At 43.2% G+C, this 18,225-nt stretch overlaps 1 protein-coding gene across 2 annotated transcripts; it reads right to left on the bottom strand.

The window, feature by feature from the left end:
- Window positions 1-5,563: 5,563 nt before the first annotated feature.
- On the bottom strand, window positions 5,564-18,134 carry LOC110486161 (endoplasmic reticulum membrane sensor NFE2L1). Of its 2 annotated transcripts, XM_021557563.2 has the most exons (7): window positions 17,795-18,134; window positions 17,096-17,151; window positions 15,666-16,433; window positions 11,310-11,477; window positions 8,851-8,940; window positions 8,596-8,751; window positions 5,564-8,463 (listed from the first exon to the last, which is right to left on the bottom strand). In XM_021557563.2, exons 3-7 carry the CDS (start codon window positions 16,188-16,190, stop codon window positions 7,123-7,125), a joined length of 2,280 nt encoding a protein of 759 aa, XP_021413238.2. In that variant the 5' UTR covers window positions 16,191-16,433; window positions 17,096-17,151; window positions 17,795-18,134; the 3' UTR covers window positions 5,564-7,122. The 2 variants fall into 2 exon arrangements, with proteins under 2 accessions (XP_021413238.2, XP_021413237.2); XM_021557562.2 differs by lacking the exon at window positions 17,096-17,151.
- Window positions 18,135-18,225: the final 91 nt, after the last annotated feature.

Here is an 18,225-nt window from a genome sequence, read left to right as displayed (position 1 = left end):
AACAAAAAGCTGAAAGGTTGTGTGTGCATATGTATTCACCCCCTTTGCTATGAAGCCCCTAAATAAGATCTGGTGCAACCAATTACCTTCAGAAGTCACATAATTAGTTAGATTGCACACAGGTGGACTTTATTTAAGTGTCACATGATCTGTGTCTGTATATATACACCTGTTCTGAAAGGCCCCAGAGTCTGCAACACCACTAAGCAAGGGGCACCACCAAGCAAGCTCTCCAAACAGGTCAGGGACAAATTTGTGGAGTAGTACAGATCAGGGTCCGGTTATAAAACACATCCCACAGAGCACCATTAAATCCATTATTAAAAAAATGGAAAGAATATGGCACCACAACAAACCTGCCAAGAGAGGGCCACCTACCAAAACTCACGGACCAGGCAAGGAGGGCATTAATTCGAGGCAACAAAGAGACCAAAGCTGCCAAGCTCCACAGCGGAGATTGGAGTATCTGTCCATAGGACCACTTTAAGCCGTGCACTCCACAGAGCTGGGCTTTATGGAAGAGTGGCCAGAAAAAAATCCATTGCTTAAAGAGAAAAATAAGCAAACACAGTTGTTGTTCGCCAAGAGGCATGTGGGAGAGTCTCCAAACATACGGAAGAAGGTACTCTGGTCAGATGAGACTAAAATTGAGCTTTTTGGCCATCAAGGAAAAATGCTATGTCTGGCGCAAACCCAACACCTCCCATCACCCTGAGAATACCATCTCCACAGTGAAGCATGGTGGTGGCAGCAACATGCTGGGGGGATGATTTTCAACGGCAGGGACTCGGAAACTGTTCAGAATTGAAGGAATGATGGATGGCGCTTAATACAGGGACATTCTTGAGGGAAACCTGTCTTCCAGAGATTTGAGACTGGGACGGAGGTTCACCTTCCAGCAGGACAATGACCCTAAGCATACTGCTAAAGCAACACTCAAGTGGATTAAGGAGAAACATCTGAATGGCCTAGTCAAAGCCCAGACCTCAATCCAATTAAGAATCTGTGGTATGACTTAAAGTTTGCTGTACACCAGTGGAACCCATCCAACTTGAAGGAGCTAGAGCAGTTTTGCCTTGAAGAATGGGCAAAAAGCTCAGTGGCCAGCTAATACCCCAAGAGACTTGCAGCTGTAATTGCTTCAAAAGGTATTGACTTTGAATAGTTATGCACACTCAAGTTTTCAGTTTTTGGTCTTATTTCTTGTTTTTTTCACAAAAAAATATTTTGCAAACTTTGAAGTGGTAAGCATGTTCTGTAAATGATACAACCCCCCAAAAAAACTATTTATAAAAGCACGTTTCACTCCAGCAGCAACAAACAGGCGGTTTGAGACGCTTTACCAGCAGCTCCTCCGTTGTCTGACCAATTTTTTTCCCCCACTCAAATTAGCCTCTGCATCTGTGTGCTTGTGGTAAATAAGATGCATAAAGACTAACAGAAATACCCATGCAGCAATTTAATTATGCAAATTAACCTATAGACAGATACGCTTGACCAGTCAAATGTATTTGCATCAATGAATGAGCTAAAGAGCATTATTTTGCAATGGGATGTTTTTCCTTCTTCCTCACAGACAATTGGCTAGCGGCAATTTTATTTATCGGCTTTTCACTTTTTTTAATCGGACAAAAAAAGTCTTATTACCGGCTAACAGAAACCCTGGTTTGGAGCTACTAACTTTGTTGTGGAGCACCAGTATGACCTATGTAACCTGAGTTGTTTGTGGTTTCGTACCCATGGTTAAAAATAATTGATTGGTGTGATCTACTTTCCTGCCAGATAACACACCCTCAGAAAAGAGGCACCAAGTAAGAAGCTAGAGATGAAGATGCGAAAGATCGGCTTTCACACAGATGAATCTTTGGTGGAAAGCTTTATTTACTATAACACCCACATATTCTGTCCTTATTTCTTGTTGAGCTATTCCCACGTGCAGTACATGCTCACCATTCACAGGCTTCCTTGAGGTGATTGGTGCTTTTATGAGGTTTGGTATTATTGTCAAACTGCACTGGAAATACGTGGATTTGGATTAAGGTGGTGGGAAGGGTTCGGCTCAGTCAAGACCCATGGTTTTAATGTGGTTGCGAAGATGAGGGATGGACAAAACAAATGGCATTTTTATTTTCATTGCAATGCAACCAAATCTATCCCAAGAGGTATACACAGAGGAAAATGTAGTGTCTATGCCTGGGCTCTCCAACCCTGTTCCTGGAGAACTACGATCCTTTAGGTTTTTGCTCGAACCCTAATCTAGCGCACCTGATTCTAATAATTAGCTGGTTGATAAGTTGAATCAGGTCAATTAAAACGGGGGTTGATGAAAACCTACAGTTGAAGTCGGAAGTTTACATACACTTATGTTGGAGTCATTAAAACAATTTTTTTCAACCACTCCACAAATTTCTTGTTAACAAACTATAGTTTTGGCAAGTCGGTTAGGACACATACTTTGTGCATGACACAAGTAATTTTTCCAACAATTGTTTATTTATTTCACTTATAATTCACTGTATCACAATTCCAGTGGGTCAGAAGTTTACATATACTAAATTGACTGTGCCTTTAAACAGGTTGGACAATTCCAGAAGATTATGTAGTGACTTTAGAAGCTTCTGATAGGCTAATTGACATAATTTGAGTCAATTGGAGGTGTACCTGTGGATGTAGTTCAAGGCCTACCTTCAAACTCAGTGACTCCTTGCTTAACGTCATGGGAAAATCAAAAGAAATCAGCCAAGACCTCAGAAAAAAATTGTAGACCTCCACAAGTCTGGTTCATCCTTGGGAACAATTTCCAAATGCCTGAAGGTACCACGTTCATCTGTACAAACAATAGTATGCAAGTATAAACACCATGGGACCACGCAGCTGTCATACCAGGAAGGAGATGTGTTCTGTCTCCTAGAGATTAACATACTTTGGTGCGTGAAAAACAATCCCAAAACAACAGCAAAGGACCTTGTGAAGATGCTGGAGGAAACGGGTACAAAAGTATCTATATCCACAGTAAAACAAGTCTTATTTCGACATAACATGAAAGGCCGCTCAGCAAGGAAGAAGCCACTGCTCCAAAACTGCCATAAAAAAGCCAGACTACGGTTTGCAACTGCACATGGGGACAAAGATCGTACTTTTTGGAGAAATGTCCTCTGGTCTGATGAAACATAAATAGAACTGTTTGGCCATAATGACCATCGTTATGTTTGGAGGAATAAGAGGGAGGCTTGCAAGCCAAAGAACACCATCCCAACCGTGAAGCACAGTGGTGGCAGCATCATGTTGTGGGGGTGCTTTGCTGCAGGAGGGACTGGTGCACTTCACAAAATAGATGGCATCATGAGGAAAGAAAATTATGTGGATATATTGAAGCAACATCTCAGGAAGTTAAAGCTTGGTCTTCCAAATGGACAATGACCCCAAGCATATTTCCAAAGTTGTGGCAAAATGGCTTAAGGACAACAAGTCAAGGTATTGGAGTGGCCATCACAAAGCCCTGACCTCAATCCTATAGAAAATTTGTGGGCAGAACTGAAAAAGTGTGTGCGAGCAAGGAGGCCTACAAACCTGACTCAGTTACACCAGCTGTCAGGAGGAATGGGGCAAAATTCAGCTAACTTATTGTGGGAAGCCTGCCTGAAATGTTTGACCCAAGTTAAACCATTTAAAGGCAATGCTACCAAATACTAATTGAGTGTATGTAAACTTCTGACCCACTGGGAATGCGATGAAATTAATAAAAGCTGAAATAAAAATTATTTCTGCTATTATTATGACATTTCACATTCTTAAAATAAGGTGGTGATCCTAACCAAACTAAGACAGGAAATATTTACTGGGATTACATGTCAGGAATTGCGAAAAACAGAGTTTAAATGTATTTGGCTAAGGTGTATGTAAACTTCCGACTTCAACTGTACATGGCAGTAGCTCTCCAGGAACAGGAGAATGCCCTGGTCTATGCACGTGGACTTCTGTTTTACTAAATCCCTGTTTTAAATGCAGACGACGGGTCCTTAGGTAGTCTATATTGTGATTCAAAGTAAATACAACGGTTTTATGGTGGTCTGTAAAGTAAATCTATCCAAGGTGTTGGCAGCCATGGGATATAGATCAATCTAGCAATGTATTCATCTCACACAACTGACAAACTGAAATCGCAAGACCAGATGAAGACGACCTCTCCAAGCTAATTCTACTTTCAGACTTTACCTTTGAGCGCTGATGTTAATTCTCGGCGTGTCTGGATCTGTTATATTAAAATGAGCTGCCAATTAAAGATCTGACACCCTCACAGAGGTGGGTTGGGTTATATTCAAGTTTGGTTTGTGGGGTTTTGCTACCTCTCAATTAATTGAAGAATTGTTCTCTGCTCTATTGCGTCTGAATATCCCTCTTCTGGCATCTTTTAAATCCTACATTGTTAAAGTAATGAATTGAATTGATTCATCACGGCTAACAATAGCTTGTATGAAAAATTGTTAATCGATTTAACCGATTTAATTAATGGTGACTAACATTTAAATGTTTAGGTACTGAAGACAACCACCGTTACCAGGGGTTTTACAGTCCTGGTATAGAGCCTGTTGCCTTGGATTGATTTTTCATTGGTATTTTACTGCTCATTTTAACATGACACGTCTAAGAAGGCTGCATATCTTTTCTAATATACCAGACCGGAAGATTTCTATATATATATATATATATATATATATATATATATATATATATATATATGTATGTGTGTGTGTATGTATGTATGTATGTATGTATGTATGTATGTATGTATATATATATATATATATATATATATATATATATATATATATATATATATATATATATATATATATATATATATATATATATATATATATATATATATATATATATCTCCTAGTCAAGTGGCTCATATGTAAGCTTTTTGTTATTTTGTCTCTGGCTCTTTCTTGTGTCTACTGAAGATACATCTCTTGTTGCATGTTTCTTGCTTTCCAATCAGTCACCATTTTGCAGTGGTTACTTTCACTTGTTTAAACGTTTTTGGAAAATAAATCTTTTTTTTTGTTAACAATGGTGTTTCATATAATTTGTGGAAGCAAGTTAACTTGTAATTTTTTTACTACGTATTAGAATTCTTTGTAATATCACTAAATCGTCAAGGAATAAGGGATCAAAAAGAGATGTAAGGTTGAAAATGTTTTATCCACCCAAAAGTAACATCCCTTGGTTGCCAGCAAGTATTCAAAAGTATGAAACAGAAATGGGGTGAGAACACCTCCTAAAACAAAATCGTGTTCTTGAAAGCACCTCCAAATCAGTGTTTTTGTTCAATACTTTTCTTTTTGCTGATATTGGACACTTGGAAAGTGCTTGACAAAGCTTTTAAACAGTAGTGTGAGGACACAATCACAGTACTTGTAGTGGCATTTAATACATTTCAAACTTTTTTTTAACGTTTACAAAAATGCTGTGATATTTTATGCAGCTTTAACAGTTATATTCCAATTTCAACTTGCTACAAATAAAAGTCCACAACCATATCATTAACACAATATTGTTGGCCCTGGGCCTGAGTAGATACTATTTCCAGGTACTTTTAAACTAGTCTATTTCCTGAATATCATTGTACCATATCATGCAGTCACATCCCCTGAGAACCACAGATAGCTGTGTGGGTAACTAAGGCTTTACTAAAGGCACTATCCAACTCCTTCACTACTAGTTAATGGCAACTTGTGTTCGGTAGGCTTTAGACAGGAGCAAACCTTTTTGGTTCCCTTTTGTTCTCAACCAGGCTCCCCTGTCTTACCCTTTTTAATAGGGTATACACTCACCGGTCAATTTGTTTACGTACACAACCCCGTTCATTAAAATGGATCACTCCTACAGACAGTGAGTCTTGTGGCCGAAGCTTGCTATATAAAGCATTGAGGCATTCAGTTACTGTTTGATTGAACATTAGAATGGGCAATGAGTGCCCTAAGTGACTTTGAGCGCGGTATGACCGTCGGTGCTAGGCTCGCCGGATCCAGTATCTCAAACGTCCACCCTCCTGAGCTTTTCACACACAACGGTGTCTAGGGTTTACCGAGAAGGGTGCGACAAATAAATAAAAAACATCCAGTCAGCGGCAGTCCTGTGGGCAAAAACAGCTTGTTCATGAGAGAGGTCAAAGGAGAATTGCAAGAATCGTGCAAGCTAACAGTTGGGCCACAAACCCAAATCACGCCGTAGTACAACAGTGGTGTGCAGAACGGCATCTCGGAACGCACAACTCGTTGATCCTTGTCACGGATGGGCTTTTTCAGCAGACGCAATACCGGGTTCCACTCCTATTAGCTAAAAACAAGTGACTCCAGTGGGCATGTTATCACAATCACCACCACTGTCTGCTGAATCCCAGTTCCTGTTGTGTCATGCTCATGTCAGAGTCAGATCTTGGCATAAGTAGCATGAGTCCATGGACCCATCCTGCCTGGTACAGGCTGGTGAAGGTGGTGTACTGGTGTGGGGAATGTTTTTCATGGCACACGTTAGGTCCCCTTGATACCAATTGAGCAACAAAAGTTTCCGACATCTTGTAGAATCCATGCCCAGAAGAGTTTGTGTTGTTCTGGAGGCAAAGGGGGGTCTGAGCCGGTACTAGATGTATACCTAATAAACTGCCCTGTGAGTGATGACTTCAAGGAACCTAGGCCCAACCTCTCAACATATAGGCACTGGAAAACCGGAACAGCAATGTGCCCGCATTGGTCTAAGGGCCCGGTCTTGTCTTTTGGCTGAAGGCCTTAGGCTAGCCCTTCCTTCTTGTCACCTTTTAGTGTTTTATGTGCTGTATTTCTTTGGAAAGCTGACAGGGTCCTCCCAACAGTTATTCTGCTCCTGAGACAGGTTTTCCCTTTGTTTTTCCATGACCATCACAAGATTCTTGCATGATCATATTTGTGCTACATGTCCTTTCCAGAAAATAAATGTATCAGTGCAGATTAAACCGATTTAGGAAGAGCACCCTCTTGCATCTTGCCTTTTCAGGTCCCTCTTATTGTGAGAAATTCTTGAAACTTTACAGCCATCCCCTTGTCAATCGACTCCAAACTACACACCCAAATAATTTTTTCACTTTTTTCCATCCTTCTGTTTCTTGTGGGGCTTGCAGTTTTGCTCACTGGCTGAACCGTTCCGTGTAGCAAGCAGGACCTGTCCATCATTGCCAAATTGGAGGCTGTAGTCAGTGGCAGGCAAGGGTCTTCCTTGCTCATCCCGCAGACGGGAAAAAACCTCCTGGTAAAGACCACTGAGCCGCTGCTTCATTTCCCGGACGGAGCGAAGGTTCTCTGCCTTTTCCTTCAACTGGCGGGCCTTGTGGCGGCATAATCCTTCTACCCCCTCTTCGAGCCCAAACAGGACATCAAGCTTGCGCCGGCGGCAGTTCTGGGCGGCCATCTTGTTTTTGCCCCGCCTGCGAATGTCTCGGATCAGTTTGAGCTGGGTCTCACTGAGGCGATGCTTGGTCAGAAGTTCGTTGAACTCCTCCACGGGCAGGTTGACAATGAGATCGTTGGAGAAGGGGATCTTCATGGTGCGAGCCCGGCGCTCATCACGGCCCCAAAGCTTATCGGAAATGTCATGCTTATAGGGTTTGCTGTAACGCGACTTTGGAAGCTTGAGGGATTTTCCCTGCCTGGGAGAGGTGGCCCTAGGCTGGTTGTAGGTATGGTCGTGGCCCACTTGTTCCAGCCAAGGGAGGTTGTTGAAACGCCCAGGCTTCTGGTAGCTTGTGCTGTACATCTTGCTGACTTCTGGGGAGTACCCTCCCACAGCACCCTCCTCTCGCTCCACAATAACCTCCATGTCAGAGCTGTAGCCCACAGCCCCTTCTTCAGAAAACACAGAAGAGTCAGACGATGTAGAGGACGAAGAAGAGGAATAGGATGCCTCTGAGCCGCTAGGGGATGCAGGGCTGTGGCTGAAGGTCAGAGAAAGTCCAGAGTCAGAGTCTAGCTCCTCCTCAAGTTGGGAGGCCTGTGTTGGGTTGAAGCCTTCCTCCAGAGCCAGGTCCTGGAAGCTAAGCTCATCCAGCAAGGCATCATCCAAGAGGGAGCCGAGTGGACTAGGCAGGACTGGTTCCTCCAGAAAGAGACTTGACTGAATGGAAGGCATGGGGTTGCCAACTGTGCCATTGAGTTCCAAAGAAAGGGCGCTATCTGTCAGGTCAGATGGGCCAAAGGTCAAGTTAAGGTCAAAGTCAGGTACGCTGGAGGACGGACTGAGCAGGGCTAGCTGGAGTGGGGCCTCCAGGGGAACACTGCCCCCGAAGCTGGAGTTGAAGGGGTGACTATCCTGGCTGCTTCTGGGCAGGATTGCCTGCTGAAGGCTGACATCCTGGTGAACGGGGTCCATCAAGCTGGAACTCTGAATAGATCCAGATTGCATTACATCTGTGCCAAGGTCCATATCCTTCCAAAATAGTACAAGAAGTTAGATTAGATGTTCTTACTTTCAGGGCCAGAGTATTTCAGAGTTTATACACTTTTCAACATTTTAAATAAATTATGAGGGGGATAAAATCAGAAACCACTTAGGACTTACTTCTGGCTCCATGATGGCAAGAATATCATGCCACTGCTGCTCCAAGTCCAGGGAGGGATCCCCGTGGGACGACAGGGGGGACAGAAGAAGCTCTCGGACAGGGGTTGGGTCCTCTCCGCTGGCTTCCCTCAGATCTACGCCAACTGGGTCTGACGGCTAAAAACAGAAACATCCCAATGGTCATCCAATGGTCAACAAACCTATCAATGGTCATCTCTTGCCCTAGTACCATCAAATAAAACAACTGTACTGTACCTCCGTCTCCTCTCCAAAGGGGAAGGTGTCTTCCAAGAGCCGTAGACATTCCTGGAAGGACATTGAGGACTGAGCTTCCAAGCTGGCAAACTGATGGAGAAGAGAAGGGGAGTGAGCAGAGAGCTACCTGGATGTTCTGGATGGTGACAATGGTTCCTTTTCTTCCGGGCTGAACTGACATAGATGGTGGAGATGATTTAGGCTTTTATAGAACATGTTATGGCAAGAGGGTAAACTAAACAGAACAGTGTGGCTTTATCTGAATCATTTTGTAGTGTGGTATCGAATGTCAATTTCATTTCACTCTGCTTGACCTAAGGAGGAACACAGTAATCTCATGCTCCAGCTATACACCACTGAGGCATGCAAAAGCTTCCAAAGTCGCGTTACAGCAAACCCTATAAGCATGACATTTCCGATATGTGGCTGCCCCGGTTCCCATATTTAGGTATAGCGGATTAGGAAGGGTTTCAGGTCTCTTCTAACCCGTAGGAGTGCAAGAGATTGGGGTTAGAAACTGCCCTATAAAAGGGAAGGTTTCTGGGTTATGTTCTTATTTTACACACTTGGGAAGACTGTTTCCTATCTACACCTCATTTACCCCAAACACCCTATCCTGCTTCATGACGCACAGCCAGGATAGAAAACCCATATTTTGTTTCAAGCAACCGGAGTGTTACGCTTTCCCAAAGTGCACCTGTCAGGGCCTCTCAATCGGTCTGTGAGCTGAGGCAGAAAGTTTCCAGTGTTTGGGGAAAGCGGCTCCTATTCCATCTTGAATGCCAGTCTTGCCATGTCTTAACATTTCAGCATGTGCGTTTATAACATAATTGAACCAGGATGTCCAAGTGTACAGGTATATATGGCATATGGACATTTATAGTGGCAAGACAAAGTTTGTGAACCCTTTGGAAATACCTTTCTGCATAAATTGGTCATAAAATTGGATCTGATCTTCATCTAGGTCACAACAATAGACAAACACAGTCTGCTTAAACTAATAACAACAACACAATTATAGGTTTTCATGTCTTTATTTAACACACTGTGGAAACATTCACAGTGCAGGGTGGAAAAAAGTATGTGAACTTTTGGATTTAACTGGTTGACCCTCCTTTGGCAGCAATAACCTCAACCAAATGTTTTCTGTAGTTGCGGATCAGACCTGCACAACGGTCAGGAGGAATTTTGGACCATTCCTCTTTACAAAATTGTTTCAGTTCAGCAATATTCTTGGGATGTCTGGTGTGAACTGCTCTCTTGAGGTCATGCCACAGCATCTCAATCGGGTTGAGGTCAGAACTCTGACTGGGCCACTCCAGAAGGCGTATTTTCTTCTGTTGAAGCCATTCTGTAGTTGATTTACTTATGTGTTTTGGGGCGTTGTCCTGTTGCATCACCAAACTTCTGAGCTTCAATTGGTGGACAAATAGCCTAACATTCTCCTGCAAAATATCTTGATGAACTTGGGAATTCATTTTTCCGTCGATGATAGCAAGCTGTCCAGGCCCTGAGGCAGCAAAGCAGCCCCTAACCATGATGCTCCCTCCACCATACTTTACAGTTGGGATGAGGTTTTGATGTTGGTGTACTGTGCCTTTTTTTCTCCACACATAGTGTTGTGTGTTCCTTCAAAACAACTCAACTGCAGTTTCATCTGTCCACAGAATATTTTGCCAGTATCGCTGTGGAACATCCAGGTGGACTTTTGCAAACTTCAGACGTGCAGCAATGTTTTTTTGGACAGCAGTGGCTTCTTCCGTGGTTTCCTCCCATGAACACCATTCTGGTTTAGTGTTTTACGTATCGTATACTTGTCAACAGGGATGTTAGCATGTTCCAGAGATTTCTGTAAGTCTTTAGCTGACACTAGGATTCTTCTTAACCTCATTGAGCATTCTGTGCTGTGCTCTTGCTGTCATCTTTGCAGGATGGCCACTCCTAGGGAGAGTAGCAACAGTGCTGAACTTTCTCCATCTATAGACAATTTGTCTTACCATGGACTGATGAACATCAAGGCTTTTAGAGATACTTTTTGTAACCCTTTCCAGCTTTATGCAGGTCAACAATTCTTAATCTTAGGTCTTCTGAGATCTCTTTTGTTCGAGTCATGGTTCACATCAGGCAATGCTTCTTGTGAATAGCAAACTCAATTTTTTAAAGTTTTTTTGTAGGGAAAGGCAGCTCTAACCAACCTCTCCAATCTTGTCTCATTGATTGGACTAGGTTAGCTGACTCCTGACTCCAATTAGCTTTTGGAGAAGTCATTAGCCTAGGGGTTCACATACTTTTTCCAACCTGTGAATGTTTAAATGATGTATTCAATATAGACAAGAAAAATATAATAATTTGTGTGTTATTCGTTTAAGTACACTGTTTGTCTATTGTTGTGATCAGATCAAATTTGATGACCAATTTATGCAGAAATCCAGGTAATACCAGTCCCACCTGAGTCCCACCTGATCAGATAAATCCTGTGCAAGTTCTCTATTCGCACGGTCGTAAGAGGGTCCACCATCCCTCCAGATTTCTCTCCAGGTGTCCCCCACCAGCAGCTCCTCCTCTCCCCCCTCAGGCCACTGATGGCGTCCACGATCAGACTGATCCTGCCAAAGTGTATCTGTATCCTGTGAACACACAATAATAATTGAAATGTTAGGCGTAGCAATGTTATCTGCACCTCCATATTAAGCATAACTATGACATTCAATCATCCACACAATGCCCTATGTACCCTTGTATGTTTGATTAAAGTTATCGCTGTACCATTTTTAGATGGGACACATGCCGGGGACAAAAAGAGGGGATCGGAGCCACTTTGCGTTTTATCTACTATTGTTTATTTTTTCCATGAAGGCCAATACATTAGTAGACATTGCATACAAACAGTGAGATGCCTATGAATAGACTTAACCTTTTCCTTAAGTTGGAGCTTAGTGATACCAACTGCTCCAGTCATGTCCCTAAACCAGTTCTAAATTTGTAGCTGATCCTCTCGCCCTCCACTGAAAAGGGACTACTGGAGTTCGGGGTGATGCCCCGATTCTACCTTACAGTACAGCGACCTGGTTGAAACTGACTAACTAACCGTCTTTGGCCTCTCCTTGGCTTTGACACTTTGACTGTTTGGAACATTCTGATATTGTGACCCCTTGAACCGTATTTGACAACATGTTTGACGTCTGACCAGGGGTTGGAAACGAAATTATACACTACACATTAGGAATATTTTGGTAACAGAAAATAACATTTATAACCGGTTCTCAAGGTTAGAAAATAACGGTTCTGTTCTGGAAGAATAGAGATCACTTTGGTTCCAGGTTCTGTTTCCCTTCCTCAAAATGTTTTCCTCTGGTTTTCTGTTCTGTTCCCTGAACCGGTTCCAATCCCTGCCTCTGACCATTCCCTGAGGCCCGTGGTCCTGCTACTCTGGCATCACTCTTATGGGTTTGGGTCAATGTGTACCTGAATGTGACTGGAAGGGATTGCACAGCATGTTTTCCTCAAGCATAAAGCACAACATGAGAAATGTTAGGTAAGGGGGGGGTGTGAGGCCAAAGGCAGCAGCTCTGGACAGATTTGGGCAGTGGATGGGGTCCATGGGGCTATGTGGTATAGGGCTATACATATACATGTGCCTCTCTGAAGAGGTAATATACTACTAGCCTAAGTTGGTAAACAAGCGTTGTGAAATCAAAGGTTTAACTGTGTGCTAGAATGATGCCACCTCGTGTTACAAAACAAACGAGCAGTGGTCACGGGGGCAATGTTCTGATTGTAGCATAACTACAAAGCTCTCTGAGCTCCGAGTCCAAGTTTCCAAGACAAACATCTGTGGTTTACAGCAGAGCTGGCGAGTCCAGACTAATGTTGTCAGTTTGCCACCTTCCACAATATTGACGCGTCACAATATTACTGCCCTGAGATGCTCAGACAAATTAACTAGGCAGCATTTGTGTTTCATTGAGCAAGTCAAGGTAATAGAGCAGAGATTAGTTGTAATAGAACAAGTCTGGGAAGTTAAGACAAATTATCGCACATGGACTTAGGAGAGGTCCTTGGCCCCTCTGTACGAATGTACAGAGCGAGGGGAGAGGGCAAAGGGTTCACAGAGCACTATCCCAGAGGAAGCTTTGTTGACTTTTCTCCTCTCACTTAATACTGTAGGACTGGTGATGTCTGGCACGCTAGACATGTCCAGCCTAGCCCTGTAAAAATAGCAACACCTATAAGAGGGGGAGATGTGGTGACATGCCCCAGACCCAGACAGTACCACACATTGCTGCCACAATATGAACCTGCTGGGGTTAAAAAATACAGCCCAGCTCTCTCGGTGCGGTTGCTGCCTCACTGATGAGTTCGTCTGGGTGAAGATCGTTATCAGGGACACTTGGATCCTTGGAAGGAACTAAGAGTATCAGTATGTCTGAATCGTTGCATCACGATTGCAGCACCTAACTTGGTCTCAGATGCTCAGTTCAATATCCCTTACTGGAATCTTGGATGACCCAGAAAGCATAACCATCTATGGTAGGAAGAGCCTCAAGAATATATATTTTTAACTATGTTACAAAATATTTGTCAACAGGACTATCCATGGGGGGGGGGGTAGTCATCGTGGTTGAGACTGGGTACACAGTCAAATAACCCAAAAGACCAGAATCCAGGAGATGGCAATGACACGCAGAGGACTAAAACAAAACAACCCCCATACTTTCCCCAGTCCAAAACAAGTCCGGTGTAGGGTGCGTACTCGGGCATGTTGCCAAGCAGATATATATTTACACCCTAAAGTGACTGAAAACTCCCTACACTCCCAAAGTGTCTAATATTGTACCTCAGTGCTAAATGAAAGTGATTTTGGAATTTCCCTTCAAGGTCTAGGTTTTAGCAGTAAAAGCTGTCCCCTGTGTAAAAGCTGTCCCCTGTGTAAATGCTGTCCCCTGTTTAAAAGCTGTCCCCTGCTGTCCCCTGTGTAAAAGCTGTCCCCTGTGTAAAAGCTGTCTCTCTGTGAAGAGTAAATAAATAAATACATGTTTTAACTGTAATATTTCAGGTATCTTCAGATATATTTATTTCCTCAGTAAAATCAAGGATTATTGTGATTTCACTTCTAAATATGATTGGTGTACAAATACAATTATCCTGCACGGAATGTGTGTACTTTGACAGTTTATCCCTACACCACATCTGCTGGGCTTCGATGGGTATGGAAAGCTGTATGTATGGGGCAAGACTGAACAGCCAGTGGCTAAAGTGGGACACATTTCCAGTCACACACCCCTCTCTGGCCTACTTTCCCCCTGACACAGAGTCGCCTGGGCCCGGCCAGCGCGCCCCTCACAGTGGAACATATCAACAAGCAGCTCTCCCTCAGCTGTTGGAAAAACAAGGGGATGTCCAGCCAAGCTTTTGGCATGCTGCTGCACTAACTCCCCGTGATTCTGTCATTCAATGCCCAACACTGTTGCTCAATGAGTGTTTCGGGTGCCAAAACACAGGCTCGAACAAAAGTGAGCACATGCTAAAACATAATGACGGGGTTGTGACATGGGTTAATTGTAATTTCTTACCATTACTCAAATGTAACTGTTGCAAAACAGTTGGATATCCACACTTAACAAAAAATAGACTGGATAAAACAAGACTGTTGATAATTGTTCGTCTTTTAATGTGATTTATGTCGTGTTTTCAAGTTCAGCAAGTCCTCAGAGAGTAAATATTGACTACTAATGACCTAAGTGGTTTGCCTCGTCATATTGGTCATGATACTTCTGCTATTGAAATCTGAAGAGGCCAGCCCACCAGACACCATGCCAAATATACAATCCCCGGGAACCCTTTTACTATAATAAAACAAACGTTATAACAGGAAAAATGTTTCATTTTAAGGCCTCCCGACCCTGTACGTCGGATTCAGTCTTTTACGATTATTACATAGTTATAATCGATTATTATAAGATTTGATTATAATAGTGCAGAAGGGAACCTCCCCCAACACCCCCCCCCCCCCCCCCCCCCCCCCCCCCCCTTCTCGTTAAGACCAGTATGTAGGGGATCTAATTTCAGGCATCTCTTTTACGCCTGCTAAGGTATGTTAGTCACACTGAATAAGCCAAGACGTCTGGCAATCGTTGACGACCTAAGGATTTGCGCACGACGTGGACATCTTGTCTGAGACGGCAAAATTGTGGCGTAAGACGGCTAAAATCGCACAGTCTGCAAGCCTTGAGGATTAGTTATCAGTCACTTATTCTGAAAAGTAACCTACACTTCATTCTTGACTTGCAATCTTAGATACTGTAAATTAAGGGAGTTATAAATAGTAAATATCTTGCCTTGTGTGCATCGCAATCTCTTAGTTATGCAGGTTTGAAATGAACAGCATGATACAGCAAATACAACCAGGAAGCTTTCGCTTGCTTGAATCCGAGGAGGGTGGGAATCCCCACTGTGTTTACTGAAAGGCTGTTTTCATACAAGGGTGTTCTTCTCTCCCAGTTAAGCCTCCTTTTATAGTGATCTCAGCCGCCGGTAAATCCTGCCCTTGATCCCTAATGATATATGACCGGTGTATCACTTGCCTACTGTAAATCAACAGTTTGATTGTTGCCTATTTGAACCCACTTCTCCAGTGGCAGAGTCTTGGACTGATTTGCAGTAATGTAGTTCACTATTGTGCATTCATTTGTTTAAGGCACTGCATTGTATTTGAACATGGAATAAGCTCTGACACAGCCAATTCTCTTGAACACCACTCTATGCTGCCACTGGTATTACTGACATAGAGTGTATAAGAGTTCACCATAGTTTACCTCTTCATAGAGATCCTCATCCTTATCCTCCTCCTCAAGGCTTCTTCTTAGAAGGGCCACCATGGTGTCCAGATTGTCCTCTCCGATTGGCCCGTAATCCGACCCCGCCACCACGCTTGACCTCGAGACCGACCCCACCTGGTCACCCGCATGAACCTCCAACCCACCTGCACCTCCCTCCAGGGTGGCTGGCTGGCCAGGAGCCCCCACCACCAGGGCATCAGGTTCGGGCCGCACCGGCCAGGTTTCTAGCTCCGAGCTGGGCACCCGGAGGCGGTCCAGGGAGCGGACCCAGCCCAGAAGCCTCCGGGCTGTGAAGAAGCCGTCCAGGTCTACACTCTTGGGGTGGAGGTCCTGGCCGTCCAGCTGGTTGTGGAACTGGGTCTGGGTGAGGGTAGAGGTGGGGCCCAGGATCATCTCGTGCGAGGCGGGCAAGTAAGGGCCCACATCTAATCTGACGCCAACCAGGCTGAGCAGGATGGCGACTTGGATCAAGCCCTCTGTGAAATATTTCTTCAGGCACATTATGTCTTGTCTTCAGAGTTTTACAGGGCGAGTGCAAGACACGAGGGAAAGAGAATGGAGACGTGGTGGGTGGCAAAATGCCAAGTGCAAGCCTCAGAAGACTTATTGTCTGTTGATGGGTTATCTATAGCTTCAAGTCAATGTAATAAAGAGGCAAAATAAAGCTATTTTGGATACACCAAAATGGACACTATGGTGAGATAAAAAAAGTGTCCTCTTCACTCTTCCAAATATCATTAAATCCTATACGGACAAACACAACATGAAAGAATAAAGTTAGATAATACAATTAATTGGTTAGTTATTTCAAAAGAATATCACATTGAAAAGACCATTCATAAAATAAAAAGTAGTGAATCCAATGTAATTGATGAAACAGCAGAGGAAAAGGCTGCTGAATTCAACACCATGCTATAAACTTGTAGTAATCATGGCCGAATACTGACTGAGCACGTGGGCCCTGACCTCCATGGGGCCCCCAATGATTTTGTTAGTCATTCTCACTCAGATATTATATTAATATGCCTGTCGTTACAAAATGTGTAGAATTGCATGAATGTGCTTTAAAACTGCAGACATTTCTCTCCACCACATGGCAAAATGTGTAGAATTGCAGGAAATTTGCTATAAAACAGATTTTTTTTCTATGCCCCATGGCAAAATGTGTAGAGTTGCGGGAGATTAATTTAAAAACAAATAAATGTCTCTCCACCGTCAAGAGGTGGGGGAGGCACCCAACCAAATCTTGCTTCGGGGCCCCAAAAGGCTTAAGTGTGCCCTATATACGATTATTGTATACTTAAAGAGTATGACCCAAAGCGAATGTAAAAAAAATATTCCTAAAGATAACAAACAGGGGAGTGTTCTTATTACCAACAAATACCAGTGACTTCACTTCCACTTACTTCCTTCTGTTCGTTCTAGAAGTTGTTTGGTACAGTAGTTAGCGTCAGGGCGGGTACTAGACAGACAGTGGTGAAGGTTACACATTATGTAATCACACTGTTACCCGGGAAATAACAAGCATATTCTGCCAATCAATGGGTCAATGAATAACTTGACAACGCAATTACTTCGGTAACTGTAGGCTACTGTTTGTATTGTATTACGTAATGTTTTCAATAGGCATGTCTATTGCAGTTGTTCCTGCATGAAACATCATGTCATGTGAGGAGCCCGTTCAACCAAAAATGGATTAAATTACTGAATTTGAACCTGTCTGACAGGGAGAACGTTGAGAATTTAACCTGTGGGCTTTTTCATCAAATGGCACTGAAGGAACCCGCGAAATCATTAGAAGTTCATTTGAAAATATCTGGAATTATGTATGGACGTCAAGGATCTAAAAACCGTTGATATTAATTGTCCACCCCCATTCAGAAATGTTCCACTTTTATTGGCAAATAGAAATGGGTCGAGCAACTGAATGTAGAACTGTTTTTAACTGTCCCGTAAACTCCACTTCATCTCAATTTAAGGTATACAATGTGTACAGCCTGTTTACACATTTGCGTACAGTAATAACACCCATATTAGGCCTACATAACTGTAAAATAACACAAACAAGTGTAGGTAATGTTAGTTTCCTGGTTTGACTCTCTTACCGGACTATGGAGACAGGAGTTGTCAAAACGAATGGGCACATCAGTGGAAACGCAGCAAGCCCAATCCTTTTGGAAGATTTTGTATTCTGACTCTAAATCAGAGAGTGGAGAATTTTAAACCCTGCTCAGTTCACCGAGCAGCTCGCTGTCCCCTCCCTACATGACGTGAAGCCTACCATTTCTCTTTTCTATAACTACGCGGCGTCAAAAAACCATACCCCCCTATAGGCTATACCGCCCATCTATATCAACCCTGCCAAATCAATTGAACACACACACAGCCACACCGTACGCAGGCTCCAAAGTAGAATATCCTACTGTCTGGCTGTCAGTCCATCCCTATGTGCATTGCTGCCATCTGCCGTGCTAGAATGAACTAGAACAGAAAGACATCCACGCTGGATAATCCAGACGAGCCTCGCAACATGGTT

This window comes from Oncorhynchus mykiss, chromosome 13 (assembly GCF_013265735.2).
Source record: "Oncorhynchus mykiss isolate Arlee chromosome 13, USDA_OmykA_1.1, whole genome shotgun sequence".
Classification (NCBI taxonomy): Eukaryota; Metazoa; Chordata; class Actinopteri; order Salmoniformes; family Salmonidae; genus Oncorhynchus; species Oncorhynchus mykiss.
The sequence above is the reverse complement of the archived record's forward strand: the minus strand, read 5'-3'. Positions and strand labels throughout refer to the sequence as shown.

What these genes read in the sequence shown, in the direction of transcription:
- LOC110486161 (XM_021557563.2), bottom strand. Translation starts at nt 16,190, where the DNA reads ATGTGCCTGAAGAAATATTTCACAGAGGGCTTGATCCAAGTCGCCATC. An exon ending in ATGAGGATCTCTATGAAGAG is followed by an intron (nt 11,478 to 15,665) that starts GTAAACTATGGT and finishes GTGTGTTCACAG; the next exon opens with GATACAGATACACTTTGGCA. An exon ending in CACAGGATTTATCTGATCAG is followed by an intron (nt 8,941 to 11,309) that starts GTGGGACTCAGG and finishes CTTCTCCATCAG; the next exon opens with TTTGCCAGCTTGGAAGCTCA.